This window comes from Neolamprologus multifasciatus, chromosome 18 (assembly GCF_963576455.1).
Source record: "Neolamprologus multifasciatus chromosome 18, fNeoMul1.2, whole genome shotgun sequence".
NCBI classification, from domain to species: Eukaryota; Metazoa; Chordata; class Actinopteri; order Cichliformes; family Cichlidae; genus Neolamprologus; species Neolamprologus multifasciatus.
In genome coordinates, this window is record NC_140456.1 from 22515199 (window position 1) to 22533743 (window position 18545).

The 18545-nt window shown below is 42.4% G+C and overlaps 2 protein-coding genes across 2 annotated transcripts in view; one reads left to right on the forward strand and one right to left on the reverse strand.

The window, feature by feature from the left end:
• Positions 1–3033: 3033 nt before the first annotated feature.
• On the forward strand, positions 3034–7211 carry LOC146497912 (G-protein coupled receptor 35). The gene is made up of 2 exons (XM_085142028.1): positions 3034–3154; positions 3996–7211. Exons 1-2 carry the CDS (start codon positions 3034–3036, stop codon positions 4904–4906), a joined length of 1032 nt encoding a protein of 343 aa, XP_084998154.1. The 3' UTR covers positions 4907–7211.
• The window catches only part of LOC146497913 (semaphorin-6B-like), a 40087-nt gene continuing 28417 nt past the window's right edge, over positions 6876–18545 (reverse strand). The window contains exons 12-17 of the mRNA XM_085142025.1: positions 18299–18448; positions 17969–18145; positions 14993–15133; positions 14327–14404; positions 12879–12940; positions 6876–11532 (exon numbers count right to left, since the gene is read on the reverse strand). Of these exons, the coding sequence (XP_084998151.1) occupies positions 10550–11532; positions 12879–12940; positions 14327–14404; positions 14993–15133; positions 17969–18145; positions 18299–18448 (1591 nt within the window). The 3' untranslated portion in view covers positions 6876–10549. The remainder of the gene's footprint in view (positions 11533–12878; positions 12941–14326; positions 14405–14992; positions 15134–17968; positions 18146–18298; positions 18449–18545) is intronic.

The following is an 18545-nucleotide window of genomic DNA, read 5'->3' on the forward strand; positions in this document are numbered from 1 at the left end:
ATCATAGGTGGTTTCTGGCTCATCTGCTGACAACAGAAAATGACTTAAACATTTTCACAATCAGGGCTGACACACTGACACATATTTTCCAAGGATCGTCGCTTTCCTGTTTGTGCTTGGTGAAATTTGCTGCCTCCTCTGGTGCATTTTATCTTTACAATCTACTGTCAAGTGAAAAAGAAAGTTTACAACCCGCGATTCAATAGCTTGTAGAAACACTACTAGCAGCAATAATTGGAAGTAGCTATTTTCTGTATGATTTCATCACTCTTCTTTAAAATGTTGCTACAGTTCATTGAGGTTTGTGGGTATTTGTTTATGCAGAGCTTTCTCAAGGTCTTGACACAGCATTTCGGCAGAGTTGAAGTCTGGACTTTTACCAGGTAATTGCAACACTCCAAGTGTCTTCTTTTTCAGGCATTCTTTGTTAAATTTGCTGCTGTGCTTTGGATATTTTTTAGGTTGCACAACCCAGTTTATCTGTCAGACAGATGGTCTCACATTTGTCTCTAGAATACTTCAGTATACAGAGGATTTTACTACCAGTTCAATTACTGCAAAACAAGCAGTAATGATTGGTTCGAACTGCTAGCTCCTTTATCCGCTGCATCTTTAGCTTTAGAGAAACGAGCTGCCCAGTGATGGCGAGCCACGGAAAGAGGGTAGGCCCATTTGGGAGCAACCGCACAGCATGAGTGATGCTGGACCACTGTTGTGGACTGGTAAACCTGTTCAGGCTTTTGGTGCCCATCGCTGATCATCTGAGGAGAACAAGACCTTGGTCTGGTCAGCATTGTCCTCATGCTTCTTCTTCCGTGCCGGACCACTTCGGCATGATCACTGGTATTATCGGGGATTGGACTGCTCGCTTGCTCTTGTCTGCCGTAGCTATCATCTTTGCTCACTTGCTGCACACTGCGGTGCTGATTACGAGCAGAACTGAGGCTGCACATGAACTCCACTGTGAATTCTTCACCGGAGGGTGAAGAAAATCATCACCCCTCCTGTCATGAACTTTTAACATGCTGACTGAGGCCTGGACAGTTCTCTTTGAGAAATGAGCAGTTTGACCTTGGGGTGAAATTGTTCAGACGTCCACTTCTGGGAAGATTGGACACTGTTTTAAATGTTTTCAAGTTGTGATTAATTTCTCACGCTGCAGTCAAGAGAGTGGAATACAGAGTCGGGACTTTAAAGTAGGGAATATAACTGGCGAAGAGAGCGAGCTTTCTGAAATAATGCACAAAATGAAGGTAGATTTATCATTTTTGCAGGAGACAAGGTGGAAGGGGAGCAAGAGCTCAGCTTTAGAGGGGGATTCAATGTGTTCTACCATCGTGTAGATGGGGAGAGAAATGGAGTAAAGGTAATTTTGAAGGAAAAGCATGTAAATAGTGTTGTGGAAGTGCAGAAAGTCTCATACCGTATCATGAGTTTGAAACTGGAAATTGAAGGGGTGATTTTGAATGTTTTTAGGCCCGCCCAACAGCCTGGATGTCAGGCAGAAGACAAAGAGGAATTTTGGAATAAACTGGAATAGAGTGTTCTCAGGGGAGAGCGACCAGTGATTGGAACAATTTGAGTTCAGTGGACACACTGGTGAAGCGAACAGAGGTCTTGAGGAGGTGTTGGTAGATGTGGTGTTAAGAACGGAAATGCAGAAGGACAGATGGTAGTGGATTTTGGGGAAAAAGGATGGAAGTAGCCATAGCCATGAAGATATATTTCACAAGGTGTACTACATCGTATCCAGGGAGTGCAACCTGAAAGAGAAAGGAGATGTCAGGGGAGTTAGGTAGCACTGGATGGTAGCATGTATGATTTTAGAAATCAAGAAGAGATTTCTAAAATCAATCAAGAAGAGAAAGCAAGTGAAGTAGAGTTGAAGTAGGACGAATGTTGCACAGAGTTCAGGGAGGGGTTGAGACAATCTCTGAAAGCTGAAGTGGAAAGGAAAACGGCCAAGAAGGTTTTTGGTGTATCCTCCAGACAGAGGAAAAATGAGACTTGATGGCTAGGTGTACAGCTAGAAAGAGAGGTTACAAAAGCAAATGCAAAGGCTTATAGTGAGCTGTATGTGAGGCTAAACACTAAGGTGGAGAACAGGAGTTGTGTTGATTAGCTAGTTAAACAGACAGACTGAGGTGGAGTGGACGTGCAGTAGTGTAGGGTGATTAAGGATAGATATGAAAATGTGCTAATATGTAAAGAGAGTGAGTTGAGAAGATGAAAGGAGTACTTTAAGGAGCTCATGATTAAAGAAAATGAGTGAGAGAGGAGAATGGGTGGAGGGCAGTTAGTGAATCAGGAAGTGGAGAGGATTAGTAAGGAGGAAGTGAGGGCAGCCAAGAAGAGAATGAAAGCATGCTGGTCCTTAGGCTGCTACCCCTGCGACCTTGCCCCAGATAAGCAGAAGAGGATGGATGGATGGATGGATGGGTGGATGGATGGATGTTTAACACAATCTTGTAGAGTGAGAGGATGCTTGAGGAATGATTAATCATGTTGTTACAGAACAGAACTACGGAGGGATGAAGTTCATGAGCTATACCATGAAGATATGGAAAAGGGCTGTTAAAGCTAGGAGCCCTACAGATGCAATGTCTGTGTGAAGAGTGTTGATGGAGAAGGTCAGAAGAAGTTGACCTGTAGATGTAGAGAAAGCATATAAAGGTGGAACTATGGTGCTGTACGACAGGAGTGGCAGAGAAGTATGTGAAGGTGATGCAGAACATGGTTCCAACCTGTTTTAGATCTTTGTTGGATTGCAATGTATTGATTAAAAAATGTAAGAACTTTACAAACATTTTCTCGTATTCCATGCGAACAGCAAGTACTACAGATTCAAAGTGTAGTCATAAAAATCTGCACCAGTTTCATTTTCTCACCACACATCTTTCTGTGTGGCAGGTAGTCTGAAAGTAGATACTGTTAGCCTGCCATGAAACCAGCATGATGTGGTGTACCACCATATAGCTCGTGCTGCTGGACGTTTCTCATGAAATTTATAAACCGAAATGAACAAAGAAGGAAATGAGGCAACCTAACAGCAGATTTGAATTCCGGGCGTTTGCTACTCACACGGAAACATGCTGGTGCAGCAGTACGATAAATCACTTCAGCAAGCTTTATGAAGAAGAGTGCATCTCAGCCGGTGAGTTTTGCTTTCTGATGGTTGACTTTAATCAGGAACTCAAAGTTTATCAGATTTTTCTTCTAGTTTTGACAAATTTCAACGCTATCAGGAAGTCAGACACGTTACTTTGTTACAGTTTCTGTTTTTCACAGTTTTTCTTAGCTGATACTTTACTGGCTGATGTCACTTGGCTGTGAATTGAGTTTCCCTCTTGGGGATGAAGAAGAAAGGCAGAAGCTCGTGTTGCATGTTTGGAAATGATTAGTTGAAAAGGCAGACTTAATTTCATTTTTTTGTTCTGTTGAACACAATATTGTGAGGCAGTCCTGTAGTTCTTGGTGTGCAATAGTTGTCTTTGTTATGTATTGCCTGCTTGATAGTTTATACACTTGTTTCACTGTTTAAAAAGGGGAAGATTTTGAATAATCTTACATCTGATTTTATTTATTTACGACCATTTCACTGAAATTTATATTGCAAGGTATTTATATTTAGTCTTACCAGACAGTTGTTTTCAAATAATGATGTAACTTGTTAACTGCTGCGTTAATATTTTTGAGTACATATGCAGAGCACATGACTGTAGCAACTCTAAGCAAAATCAAGGGAGTGCCTTCTACGTTTTCACTTCTTCTAATCACTTCACTGTTTCCCACACTTGCTGAACTCCAGGGTAGATACAGTCACACGTGAGGACATTTTGTGCTAAAAAGCACAGCGTTAACAGTTACTCCAAGGCAGCATTGTACACATTAATGTACATATGTCATGAAAATATTCCCTGAAGAGTTATTATGACTGATTTGCTCACTTATCTAGGCAAGTAATTAACGTATTACTCTGTTTGATTCTAACGCAGGGCCACAGATACTGAACAATATGTCTGCAAATGAGACCGTTTGCAACATTACCACCAACTGTTCCACGAATTGCACAGTGGATTATCTTCAGGGTCTGGGTTATGCAACTTTGTTTCTTCTGGGTTTCCTGATAAATGCTGCTGCTCTGTATGCCTTCATTACCGTACGGCGCTCGTGGACAGACACCCACATCTATATGTTGAACCTGAACATTGCAGATTTTTCCCTCATCCTTTTCCTGAGCTTCAGGATTTACGATGCCTTCTCCTGCCTGCCTGTAACTTACTTTTGTACCTTTCTTATGTACGTACATTATATCAACATGTATGCCAGCATCTTCACAACAGCAGCCATCAGTGTCCAACGCTACCTGAGTATAAGATTCCCACTGCGTGCCAGATCGTGGAGACGGAAGAAACAGATAGCTTTTGCAGTGTGTTTGGTCATTTGGGTAGTTGTGATAACAGCATGCATTATAGTCCGCAAGGACAACTATCCTGAAAAACTCTGGACATGTTTTGAACGATGTAAAAATATTCCACATCGTACATGGAGTATCACGTCAGTGATATTTATAGGTTTTCTCATCCCACTCCTGATCGTCGTTTTCTGCTCCACTCGGATCATCCGTATGTTTTTAAAGGAGGCCGACAAGTCAGAGGAGAAGAAAAACATTGTTGGCATAGTCACAGCCAATATGATTGTGTTTGTCGTCTGTTACACGCCGATCCATATCGCCTTCGTTGCTGACCTCTTTGACGAGCCACAGGAAGACTGGATATGCAAAAGCACTACTGTGCACAAGTATTTACTCTGGTCTGAATGGATTGCTGGCACAAATTGCTGTTTCGATTCCATCAGCTATTGTTTTTTATTGAAGGGCTTTTATTCAAAAGCACGTAACTCTTAAGGCAGCATTTGAGTGTGTTATTTAAAGAGGCAAAAATACCGTTAAAGTTCAGTTATATTTGAAGTCAAAAGTTAAACTTGATAAATATGTTGAACACATGGGCAAAAATACAGGTCAAATGACCACAATGAGTCAGAACTGCTGTTTAACTTAAATGTTTTTTCAGTGACTGATATCAGACAACAAGATGTATGCTAACTTAAATGTATTTCATTTAGGTGCTGTTTTGTCATCTCCACACACATTTTTAAGAAAATCTAATAGACCACCTGTCATAAAAACAAGAAAAGACAAATACTTTAGAAATCTGTCAAAAACATCCATCCCTCATGCATAATTTAAGTGAATAATCTGTGACTCGTATGGATGATTTTTTCTGACAGCTTAGATATATCTGACTGTTCCCTTGGTTGCCACGAACAGTTTGTAGTCTGCAACAGCAAAAGCTGATTACCATGCCTACCAATGCTTAACAAAACCAAATATAAGTGATTTACATTAAAGAATATTAATGTAAAACTCACATTTACTGCACATGTAGGCATGCTGGGAGGCATCCCATTCTCCACACTGATGGCACCACAATGCATGAAGGGGCTTTCTTGTAAATTTCGCCTGCTCTGATTGACATTTGCTGAAGACAAGTACCTGAAATCTCTGAGAATTAAAGTGAAGAAGCTGTGGTACACTGTGAGAATCACAGGAATCAACTTGATACATTTGGTTTTCACAAAAAGTTGGAATACCGCTGCTACTTTTTGACCATTTTAAAAATGTCTCTTGCTGCTTCTCTCAAGACATTTTTTGACTTTTAAAACATTGGTTCCCTTTGAGTTACTTAGCAATGAAGCAGCTGATTGACTTATTACATTAAAAGAAATATTTGACTGCTTTTTGTGATTTGTTCTTTTTTATGTATTGTGACATATGATTCCTTTTTCGCAGAGGCAATTTTATAGTCTATGAAGTACACAAATATTCCTGGTTAGCTATGGAAATTTGTATTAGTTGCACAGCAAGATTAGTAGTGTTGACGCAAAGCAAGTAGGTCCTGGGTTTGAATCAACTGTCTGTGTGGAGTTTGCATGTTGTCTGTGGGTACTCTGGCTTCCTTCCTTCTAGTCTATGGTGATTTAAATTGCCCATAAGTGTTGTCTGTTTCTCTTTTAGGCCTGTGACAGGTTGTTGGCCTGTCCAGGTAGCTCATATGGTAAATGGCATCAACCCCTGTAAACCTGAATTGGATAAGTGGAAGAGAATGGATTTCTTTTTTTTTCTTTTTTTTTTAATCTGTGTTTATTTCCCAGTGACTCATTGGTATACATCAGTTGTCTTTAACACCTGGCTTGGACTGACTCAATAAATTGCTGTATTAAGTCTTAGTTAATATGTGTTATGTATGTTTTATATTTGTCTTGAGCTATAAATATCTGTATTTTTTTAAAACCCCATTATGTCTTCAGTGCTGTCTGCGTGATGTTCATAGCAAAACAGGAAAGGAGATAACAAAGGCTTTGCTTTGCCAGCTTTGCTACACACCTCTCATCAAAACATCAGTTTGTCTCAGGCGTATAGCAGCACAGACAGACAATGTGCACTTAACAGAAGGGGACCCATGGGAGCTTGTGTCCTTCACTCCTTCCTGTGTGAAACCCAGGAGCACATGAATGCAGGCCAGTGTCCAGCTCCCTCTAGTGGCAAGAAAAGCACATGCTTGAAAGATTTTCCACTTCCTCTGCTCTGAATCTGTCTGCTCTGAAGCCTAAAGCTGCCAGTCTCGAGACAAATATGTCTCATTTAAGGAAAATAAACTGCGATAATGATATAAACATCACTCTAGACGGCAGTGAAGCAATCATGCTGCATTAGTGACTGTGCATTTGTGTGTGCACTGTGTGCGTGGGCACGTGCATAATGACATGCATTTATTTTAATGAGTGCATTCAAAACCACACGCGACAACATTAGCAGTCAATTATATAATGCCATTTAATAGCAGTACTCCAAAGATTGATGATTATTATATCAGCAGTGGCTTAGCGACTGCAAAACTTGGCAGGCATCAGTCAAATGAGACGGCTCAGCTCAGACTGAGGTCAGGCCTGCGACTCTACTCTAACGACAGGAAGGAAACTGCTGAAGTCTGCGTTCAGCCAATAGTCACGTAAATACTGTACATACGTCTTATTCACAGTATCGTCACCGAAAAAATAGCCTCGCACTTCAGCAACCGTGCTGCCTTAGAAGAGCACGGATCCCCCCTCCCCTCCCAATTTCCACACCCCCATCCCTGAAACCACACAGGTACACAATACATTCAGGATGGTTATTTACATTATTCACAAATGTTATACAGAACAGCTCCCTTTTAGAAAGAAAATGAAAGAAACCCCCACACAGTTTGTGCTTTTCCTTATTTCTGCACATTGTAATGGTGCCAAACAAAAGAAGTGATTACATTCATTCACTCGGGATGCTGACGAGCGGTTTTCAAGATCCTCCAGTATGGCAGTTGGTTGACGATGACAGACAGACAATCACCAGACTACAGACTACACAACGAAACGTCCATAATCAGGAAATGAGCTACACAGTGTTCCCTCAATGCACTTCAGTCCATTTGAGGGTTTGCTTATGAACTACTTATAAAACATTATTATTATTGTTAGATATCTGCTATTCAGTTCATGTCACGGCATCAGCGAAAACATTAATAGTGTTGATCATAAAGGGCATGACAGAGTATGTAATGTATGCTTACATATGTACAGTATATGGCGTGGTGTATTAAACCTAAGATCGGGGTTTTTTTTTCCGGTCTGCTTGCTTTCTATAGATCTAAAACGCGTTGGAGATACATCAGCTGTAGAAACGTCAGCCTTCTCTTGAATATAATGGAAGCACATTGCAGTTGCCTTGTGGTGCACAAAGTGCTGAAACACTACATTTGAAAGATTCAGCTGCAATATTTCTACAAAAAGTGTTACTTGGATAAAAAAAATAAAAAAAAACAGCCCACAAACCTTGATGTAGGCAGTTTCATGGAGGAACCAAACTACATCAGCCACATATGTCAATATGCAGAAAGGAGCGTCAGGCTCCTTCTCACCAATGATTAAACGTTACGGAGAAAATAGTTCCAATGACAAACTGCTTACAGCAAGCTTTGTTGTTTTTCCGGTTTTTTTTTTTTTGAGCAACTGCACCACGATTTGTGGAAAGGGACATAACTGCTGAGTTTTTATTTTTATTTTTGAAAAGCACAAGGAAATCGTCATCTCTTTCCATTATATTCAAGAGCGGACAAGTACTTCTACAGGTGATGTCTCTAAAGGAGCAACTCACACTATGGATAAAATAAAATAAAGCAAAGCAGACCAGAGGAAGAATACATACATTTCATTTGAGAGGTGAACCGTCCCTTTAAGTAGAAGTAATTTACAAACAGACCCTCAAATAGTGTTTTTAACATTCAGCATCAGGAGCGTCACGTGAAGAGAGCTGAAAAAAGTGTATTTTAACAACAGTACAAGTCGGCATCTCAATGAAAAAAAGAAGAAACATTCATCGCGTTACGTCAAAGGCAGAATTATAAGAAGTATACTGCAATAAGTGAGTTCTTCAACACCACAGTACGTGAGGAAGGTGCACTGCTGACTTAAATTATGTTTTCATGGCACTTTTAAAGTTTCTCCCACTCTTTTTTTTTTTTGCTTCATTAATCAGGCATCAGTAAATCATTCTTCACTTGGGTTTGGCACACTGAAGTAAAGAAAAGAAAAAAAAGACACCGGCGATGCGTAGTGTCGTGGACATTTCCATCTTGGAGCAGGTCACTGTGAGAATTTTCCACGTTACTCTTATAATGAGACAGTAAAATGCATATTTTTGTTTCCAAGCTGATGCCTGTCTATATTTTTTCTAAGTTACTGTTTGTCTAACATTATGGTCTCACCTAAATTAAAGTTTACTATGTACATATAAACCATATATTGCTGCTCGCTTCGGATTCAGCGCAAACCAGCATTCATTTGTCGTCTAGTAGACCGGAGGGTTGACCGTCAAGTCACCCAGTCAGCTGTAACAGATTCTCATTGTTTCCCACAGTAGTTTTAGTTCTTGCACCTTCATATGATCGTGTTTTTCTTTCCTTTTTTCCATCTGCCCTCTTTATCTGGTCTCTGTTTTACTGCTGCAACACGTTTAAACCGTGTTGTGTTGATCTAAAGGCCGACCATTTCGTGGCACCGCGGACACTTTGATGGGCTGAATATATAGTCCCATTTGCCAGCTGAGAACATTTCCCCTCACCCCTATTGCCTCTAAGATGAGCCAGAGGTTTCAATCATCCCCACTGTAACTGCCACTGTGCTCTGTACTACATCTGTGGGACCTTGACCCACTGTGAGCCTAAGGGGAAATCTTGCCCCGTAAAACTGGACTGCGTTCTATAATGCAGACCTAATGAATGAATGAATGTGTGTGTGTGTGTGTATGTGTGTGTGTGTGTGTGTGTAAGCAGAAAAAACCATAAGGTGACAGTGAAGGACAAGGTGTTCTTACACTGCAGTTCTTGTACATTATATTCTCCAAAACGCCTCCTGCCTTTCTGTCGTTTGTGATTTTTCTGTCAGTCCAGTGCTGTGGTGCAATCCCACCTGATGTCCTTGTGGAATTATTGGTTGTTAAAGAGTACATAGAGTGGAAGGAAGAAACGAATTGAGCGATGGACAGCTGAGATGCCGTCATTACAGAGAGCATGCATTTGGCAGGAATAGTGCTGACGTTCCAGTCCTGCGCCCTGCACTCCAAAGACGTGAGTTATGGTCCCATATCCCCACGAGACAGGTTAGAGGCATCTGGCACACAAGTCATGCTCCTTCGTATACACAGAATACTAAATACCCACCTGTACAAATACATGTACTTGTATGTGTGCAGCAAGGAGAAAGAGTGGGGAAAAAACTGAAGGACTTATAGGTTTAATATCTGTCTTGAGAGAATGGCCATTTTTTTTCACCTGGAGCTTCAGATACTTTAAAGATGTTCAGAATTTCCAATTTCACTTCAAGTACCCAGTTGGCAATCACACCAACAGGTATTGCAGTGGGGAACAGATGGCTAGCAGTCTTGTTAATGCTATCCATGAAGGGAAAAGCATCCCACTATTGCAGGAGCATTCGACTGGCTCTGCAGTCAATCTGCACAGTGAACGCAGTATCTAAGTGCCACGTCCATTTTCATCCTCGTCCTCTCTGCTCCCCCCCTTCTGCTCTCTTTCCATCTTCTTTGCTCCCCTCTATTCTCTCTCTCTCTCCCTGCTGCTACTAAGATCAGGAGAGGGAGGCAACTCTGCAATGCAGACACAGCAACAACCTCAGTCCATCTGACCAATTAATGTGAGCCAGGATATGAGCGGCAGACCCAGTAGCCAGTCATAAGGAGAGGCTCATCACGGGGTGAAAGAAGGGTTGCCTGAGAGACTGACAGAGAAGATTATGGAGTGGGGCAGTGGGCCGAAATGACAATGAAATAAAGATGTGGGGAAAAGAGAAGGGAGAGAGTGACAGGCAGAATAAAGAGTAAGGACATTTATGTAAACAAAACAAAGAGCCCTGGAAACAGAATTGGTTTCCTCCACAGTCACTGGCCAGCCTGAGTCCTGTCACTGCAGTTCTTCTTACTCATCAGCTGGCTGAGATCCACCAGCTCACCCAGCTCCCCTCGCTCCAGGGCCCCTCTCAGGAGAGCCCTGCTCAGCCCGGGGGTGTGTTGCTGGGACACATAAGCTTGGCTGCTGGGAGCGGGCATTGATGGGGGAGGCAGGGGGACGGGAACCATCCCGTGGCTGCTGAGGATGTATCCTTCCTGGGCTGGCCAACGCAAAGGCAGTGGCTCGCTGTACTCCATTGGTGCGCTGGGTGCTGAGACCACCCTCCGACGCTCAGGTGAGTCCTGGGGGGTCATGGGGTAAACATATTCTACTGCAGACTTCCTGAGGGGGGCTTTGGGCGTCCCCTTCGCTTTTTCTTGCTTGCTCAGACAGACATAGTGCTGGCGTGGCGTGTCATTCCCTCGGCTGTCGCCGCTGTGTCTTCCACCTCCGCCTTGCTGGAAGAGTCTGGTGGTCAGGTAAACAGAGGGGGGCATGCGACAGGGTGAACCCAGACCTACAGAACCTCCCCCGAGGTAGGTCTGACTTGTGTCCCACCCTCCAGAGTTGGAGTCGGACAGCCGCAGGCCTCTGCGTTTCTGCTGGGGTGTGTGCTCCGGAGTGGGCAGGAAACCGGGGTCTAGCTCTCCTGACTTCACCCAGCCATTGGGCATGACAAACAAGGTCTCCCCGCCCTGAGAGCAGGGGCGCTCCCCTCCTCCCTGCCGTGTCACGCTCAACACAGAGCCTTCCATCCCTCCGCCGCTACTCAGCAGGCCTCTTTCACGCCGCTGGATGGAGGCCTGGGAAGTGGTGCCATGGCGACGGTTAGCAGGCTTGTGGGCCATGATCCAACACACAGCAAGGCCCGAGAGCGCCGCCCCTATGGTGAATGCAGAGACTGCAGATGCCACAAGCAGGTTGAGCGAGACCAGGCTCTCCGGTTCAATGAGCAAACTCTGTTGGAGAATTCCTGAAGATTAAAAGACACAGTTACAAAGATGACATTTAGTAGAACTCTCCAATGACCGTCCTGTCTCAATGTGTGACCGGAGGCTGTAGTTTAAAATGATTATTATTACATATAGTCCTATTCTGTTACTTAGCACCTTCCCGTCTCTCGTATCACGATAGATCAAAAACTACAATACACTCCTAAGTGGTGATCATCATCTGCAGCATTATAGGATTTTCTTTCTGTGATGATTATGTTTCAGAGTAACTTCTCTCCAGTTTGGCCTTGAGGCTCCACGAGCTCTGTTTCAGAGAGGCCTGCACTTGTCATCAGCACAGCTAAGACCACAGCAGCTCCCTTTCTCCCTCTCCTCACACTTTCCATCCTGCTGCCTGGCCAGAGAGTTGCCCCTTTGCAGCAAGGCCTTACCTCAGTGTTTCCACCCAGCTCTAATAGCTCCCATCTGCAGACACAGCACTCCATGCCTGTCTCTGGCTCAGCCTCTCCGACGCTTTCACCGCTTGGATTACAGTCTGACAGATGTGCAGCTGGGTATCACTGACTTCCAGTGCTATCTGTTGTCATATGTTATTTCAAGACAAATGAGTATGGTGAGGGCTTGGAATGTGCTGCGTATCCCTTTTCTGTTGTTTTGTTGGAAATTCCGAACCAGCTAAATGGATTTTATGATGCTGAATCTGGGCTACAGCAAAAGGAACACCTCGTAAAAAAAAAATACTGTAGAGGAAATGCCTTTTTTTGGTGTTTTCCACTGACTCTGTGGATTTCAAAGCACGGTTCAAAGAGGGGCTCTGTGGTACTGCTGCAGTGACATCTGAGCCTCTCAACAGAAGCGGGATGTAGTGACATTATGCTCAGCCATTTCCTGCTCGCGTACCAGCCGAACCCATTCCTCGCTATCAGATATATGACAAAACAAAACCTCATATGCTGAATGATAGTGCATTTCCAGTATTGTCTACACACAGCTGCACAACTTTCACAACTTTCACATCCTCCCTAATTAAAATGTCACTCTGGAATATGTTTTGACCTGAAGGAAGTGAGACCGAAACCAGAATCTCACTTCTTCTTCTTCCAGCTCTCACAAACATACTAAAGTATTCAGTTGCCATGCTGAATGGATCTTGCTGAGCTGCGGAGTAAATCATGTTACATCCTTGATAATTAAAATTAACTTAATTCCAGAAATGACTGTCTGTACTCCCTCACTTGGTACTATCAGAACATAATGTTCAGTGACAAATAGGCAGGTGTAATGAGCAATTGAGCCACTAGGTGGAGCCTGTCCTCACTCCACTGCACACAGCCAGCAGCATCCATGTCATAGTGCTGCAACCTACCATCACAGTCTCCGAGGTGGGAGGTGGTGTTTCCATACTCCACATCTTGCTGAAAAGGGAGTCTACGAGACAGAGAGATCACAGACAAAATAATCAGAGATTTATTTTTAATAAAGACAGCACACAGCAGGAAACATGTTTCCTTAATTGTTATATAGACACATGAATACTCATGGAAGAGCGCATTGAATGAATTTTGATGCCCGACTTCACAAATAAATCATTTACAGCTAATCAATGAAAATCTGACCCTTTTCATGCTCACTTTTGTGCAGAAAGTTGTATGTGAATGATGATGTTTGTTAGTGGTGATCAATAAAAACTGATATTGCACATATGGATCTAAGATTCGGTGTTATGACATTTTTGATCCCTTTATGGATTTTCTTTCTTTTTCTTTTCCACCCTTCAGAGGATCAAAGGGTGGGGAGCATGTGTTGTGATTTACAAGCTGGTGGAAAAAGAGGGGAGAGGGGGAGGGGGGTCGTAACGTGTCCTAATAGCAGTGTTGGACCTCCATATGCTGTCAGAACAGCTTTGATGTCTCTTGGTATTGATTCTACTAGAGAAGACCATCATTCTCCCAAAAGATGCTCCCTAACTTAGTGTTTTGATTATGACGGTGGAGGCTGCTGCCTAACAGTATGTCCTATAGATATTGATTTAGGTCAGGCATACAATCTTCATCATCATCAAACTGTTCGGTGACCCTGGTTACCCTATGGATTGAGACATTGTTACGCTGGAAGTGGTCACTGACATCAGGATAGAAATGTTTCACCATATAATAAAGGTAATCGTACTTCGGATTGATTTGCTGGGTCCCTTCCCTCTAACGGAGGAGTGGACCCAAACTATGTTGGCAAAATGACCCCCATACTGTAATAAAGCCAATGGAGTCCCTCTGATTACGGGTTTCAAAGACTTCATCAGTCTGTAGGTTCTGCATTTGATTCAGACACCTGTATTTTTAGTAAGAAATAATAAAAAATAAGCACTGTCTACTGGTCATTACAAAGAAATAACAAAATTAAATTAAACATTTAGAAAGGAAAGCAAACTGTTCACTGGTTTTCCTTTATCAACATGTGTATTGGCACAAACTTGCTTAGGGGTGACAGCCCAGACTTGGAGGTGGGGGCAGCGGTTAGCACTGCTGTCTCACAGGAAGTAGATTTTGGGTTCAAATCTGGGCTGTGGGCCTCTTTCTGTGGAATTTGCATGTTTTCCCTTCAATTTGTGTTAATGGTTGCATCACCTAGTTTCAGTTGTGTGACTGACTGGTGGTTTATTCATGCTAACCTATATATAAATATACATACATAGAGAGAGAGAGAGAGACCATTTAGGTCAATTACCCTGTGCAGCTCATACTGATTTTGCAATTAGATCATCTTCATTTGGAGGCAGTAAACATTCAGTGTTGTGTGCATGTTTGTTGTCCTCACCGTGTACCGGGTCTTAGAAAGGAGCAAGTGCTGCCTCTGGTCCAGCCACAGTATGGATCCCTGGAGGCCAGACAGCTTCTACTCACACAACAAGCAAACAATCAAAACAACATCATTAAACATCATTAAAATCCTCAAATGTGAAACGTGTCTGTTTTGAAATATGCGGACAACCACTGAGATAATAAATCCTTGAGAGGAATTCATTTTTCTACGCCGCAGACACACATATTCTATCAAATTGTTGCTCGTTCACACTATCTAAGTGTGATTTATCTGCTGTGGAAATCAGGTCCATGGCACAGTGTTCAAAACACCTTCCTCATATAGACAGAAAAAATACAGGTGCCTCCTTTGTTTTCACAGTCAATCAGCCTCTTGTGTCAATTTAAATATCATTTGCTAGCAAAACAAATTTTCTCAAAATAAATATTAAACCAAAGTAGCTAGCTGTGACGTGCATATCCAAAATACAAACATGCAAAAAATAAAAATAGAACTGCACATTTTAATTGGATGATAGCAGTACCAGGAAATGAGAAAGCAGAGGAGAAATAAAAGTTGGCCAGAAAATAAAGCCTTGGCATATGGCATCTGCTAAAGTGACCTAATTATTGGCCAAAGAAAGATTGAAGAAAAGGAAAATACTCTGAAAGTGCCACTCACTTCATGCAGCGTGAGTGAAGGTGGCAGCGAGATGTGGGGACTCGGACCAGGCACGAGGGAAAGGCCAGCAGCAGAGTGTGGCTTGTTCGGTCCAGCGACAGAGACAGGAGCTGACGGGCCTGAGGAGAGTCCTCACCACATCTGGACACAGGGACAGAAAGTCAAGTCAGATGTAACACCTCTGCACTCCTCTTTCGGCTTCACATACAGTGGGATGCAAAAGTTTGGGCAACCTTGTTTATAGTCATTATTTTCCTGTATAAATCGTTGGTTGTTACAATAAAAATGTCAGTTAAAAATATCATATAGGAGACACACACAGTGTTATTTGAGAAGTGAAATGAAGTTTATTGGATTTACAGAAAATGTGCAATAATTGTTTAAATAAAATCAGACAGGTGCATAAATTTGGGCACCACAAAAAAAGAAATGAAATCAATATTTAGTAGATCCGCCTTTTGCAGAAATTACAGCCTCTAAACACTTCCTATAGGTTCCAATGAGAGTCTGGATTGTGGTTGAAGGTATTTTGGACCATTCCTCTTTACAAAACATCTCTAGTTCATTCAGGTTTGATGGCTTCCGAGCATGGACAGCTCTCTTTAACTCACACCACAGATTTTCAATAATATTCAGGTCTGGGCTGAGATGGCCGTTCCAGAACGTTGTACTTGTTCCTCTGCATGAATGCCTTAGTGGATTTTGAGCAGTGTTTCGGGCCATTGTCTTGTTGAAAGATCCAGCCCCGGCGCAGCTTCAGCTTTGTCACGGATTCCTGGACATTGGTCTCCAGAATCTGCTGATACCGAGTGGAATTCATGTGTCCCTCAACTTTGACAAGATTCCCAGTCCCTGCACTGGCCACACAGCCCCACAGCATGATGGAACCACCACCATATTTTACTGTAGGTAGCAGGTGTTTTTCTTGGAATGCCGTGTTTTTTCCCCCTCCATGCATAACACCCCTTGTTATGCCCAAATAACTCAATTTTAGTTTCATCAGTCCACAGCACCTTATTCAAGAATGAAGCTGGCTTGTCCAAATGTGCTTTAGCAAACCTCAAGCGGCTCCGTTTGTGCTGTGGGAGGAGAAAAGGCTTCCTCTGCATCACTCTCACATACAGCATCTCCTTGTGTAAAGTGCACCGAATGGTTGAACAGTGACTCCATCTGCTGCAAGATGATGTTGTAGGTCTTTGGTGCTGGTCTGTCGGTTGACTCTGACTGTTCTCACCATTCGTCGCTTCTGTCTATCCGAGATTTTTCTTGGTCTGCCACTTTGAGCCTTTACTTGAACTGAGCCTTTCTCAATATGTTCCTAACTGTGGAAACAGACAGCTTAAATCTCTGAGACAGCTTTCTGTATCTTTCCCCTGAACAATGATGGTGAACAATCTTTGTCTTCAGGTCATTTGAGATTTGTTTTGAGACCCCCATGTTGCTACTCTTCAGAGAAAATTAAAAGAGGAGGGAAACTTACAATTGCCCCCCTTAAATACTCATTATTGGATTCACCTGTGTATGTAGGTCAGGGGTCACTGAGCTTACCAAGCCAATTTGAGTTCCAATAATTAGTTCTAAAGGTTTTGAAATCAATAAAATGACAACAGTGCCCAAATTTATGCACCTGCCTGATTTTGTTTAAACAATTATTGCACACTTTCTGTAAATCCAATAACTTCATTTCACTTCTCAAATATCACTGTGTGTGTCTCCTATATGATATATTTAACTGACATTTTTTATTGTAACAACCAACGATTTATACAGGAAAATAACGACTATTAACAAGGTTACCCAAACTTTTGCATCCCACTGTAAACACTTAACAATAAAGCTCTGTGCCCTTGCCATCATATAAAGGGTCTCAGCCAAATTTTGCTGTCGACATGAAACAATAGTTAATTTGATTCTTTTGGTGCTTCCAAAACAGAACTGGCACATGCACTCACCTGCCACTTTGAGATTCTCATCATGGACCTGCAGCCAACATAACTGCAGCAACCGTGTGATACCATCATGTCAGTATGGACTGAAATCTCTGAGGAATGTCTCAGGCACCATGTTGAATCCACGCCACGAGTAATTACTGCAGCCGTGAAGGCAAAAGTAGATCCACCCAGATACCAGCAAGATGTACCTAATAAAGTGGCCAGTGAGTGTACCTATAAATCACTGGTTCAGCAACGAAACAACATCAAATATCCCTGATACGTTTGGCTGAATGATTTGTTGCTGTCAACCATTTCCATTATTATTTTTAATAATAATTTTAAGGTGCAAAAAAAAATGTTTTTTTTATTAACATATAATATTGGGCATTTTACACAATGCACCAACATTTTGTGGGACAACTAAAACTTAACTGATTAATCGGTTGAATAACCTGCAGATCACCTGAAGTCTGTCCTAAATAAACAAATAAACAAACAGTTGAATATTAGATACCTAGGCAATAAAAGTTTTGGCAGCTGAAAACATTTTCTAGTCACCAACTCCCTGTTGCAGCTACATTTTCACACGTAACTGCTGTGGGCAGAGTTGTTTTCAGTCACAGTAATCAGATTAACCAGGTGCTGAGTTGACATGCGTGGACAGTGAGATTATTGGTTTGTTGCATGAGTGATTGATAGGCTGTGTTCCAGTATCCTTCAGCCCAACCGAATTTAATGAGCTGGCATTGTGAAAGTACCACGGCTAAGACTGCTGTCACTGCTGCTAAGAAAAAAAAATGTCACCGCACTGCTTTAATTATAGTCTATATGACTATACCTGTGATAGATAGGGTCAAAGGAATGAAAGAATAGGCTTTTACTGTGAGATGGACTTCAGAAATGTAGAAAATCTGATATTTAATTAAGTATAAATGATGAAAGTTATTGGGTGAAAAGCACTGCTGCTCTGCAGTTATCAGCCAGAAGCAGTTACAGTGACTCGATATATGCCAAGGACAAAGATATCCTGCCTCATACTCACTTATCTGGGTTGAATCCCTCCACCTCCTCCAGAAAGACGCTGCTATGAGAGACAGAATCTCCACTGGGAATCATTAGGAACTTGAGAATGGTCCCACGGGTTGAACCCAGGAACAAGACTGTACGGTTCTTATGGGGACCAGCTTCTGTGTCCACCACCATAGACGTCAACTGGTACCTAGAAAGAGAGATCATTAAAAAGAAAAAAGGTGAATCGACTACATTTCCTATCCTATCCTGGCTGTTATTTTTCAGTTTATCCTTCCCATTTTCTTTTTTAGTTCTATAGAGCTACATGGATGCTGTTAAACAACTGAGTCACTCTGTGTACCGTCCCATAGTCTTGACCACCCAGGGTCTATGTCCCAGCAGCGGAACTGTCTCATCCATGAGCGGGTGGGTCTTGACAAAATTCAGCACCTCATCTGGCAGTGTGGTCGAGGAGCTAAATCTGGATCCCTGCACTGCACATCCGCCTGGCCTGCAGATAGAGGGAGAGGTTGAAAAGCAGTCCGAGAGAAAAGCCAGAAGAGATTTTTTTTTTTCATTTGCTGGAGGCAGTATTAGAATATTTGGTG

Coding starts and splice junctions, on each gene's coding strand:
- LOC146497912 (XM_085142028.1), top strand. CDS start 3,034: ATGAGGCAACCTAACAGCAGATTTGAATTCCGGGCGTTTGCTACTCAC. Junction 3,155..3,995: donor AGAAGAGTGCATCTCAGCCG/GTGAGTTTTGCT, acceptor ATTCTAACGCAG/GGCCACAGATACTGAACAAT.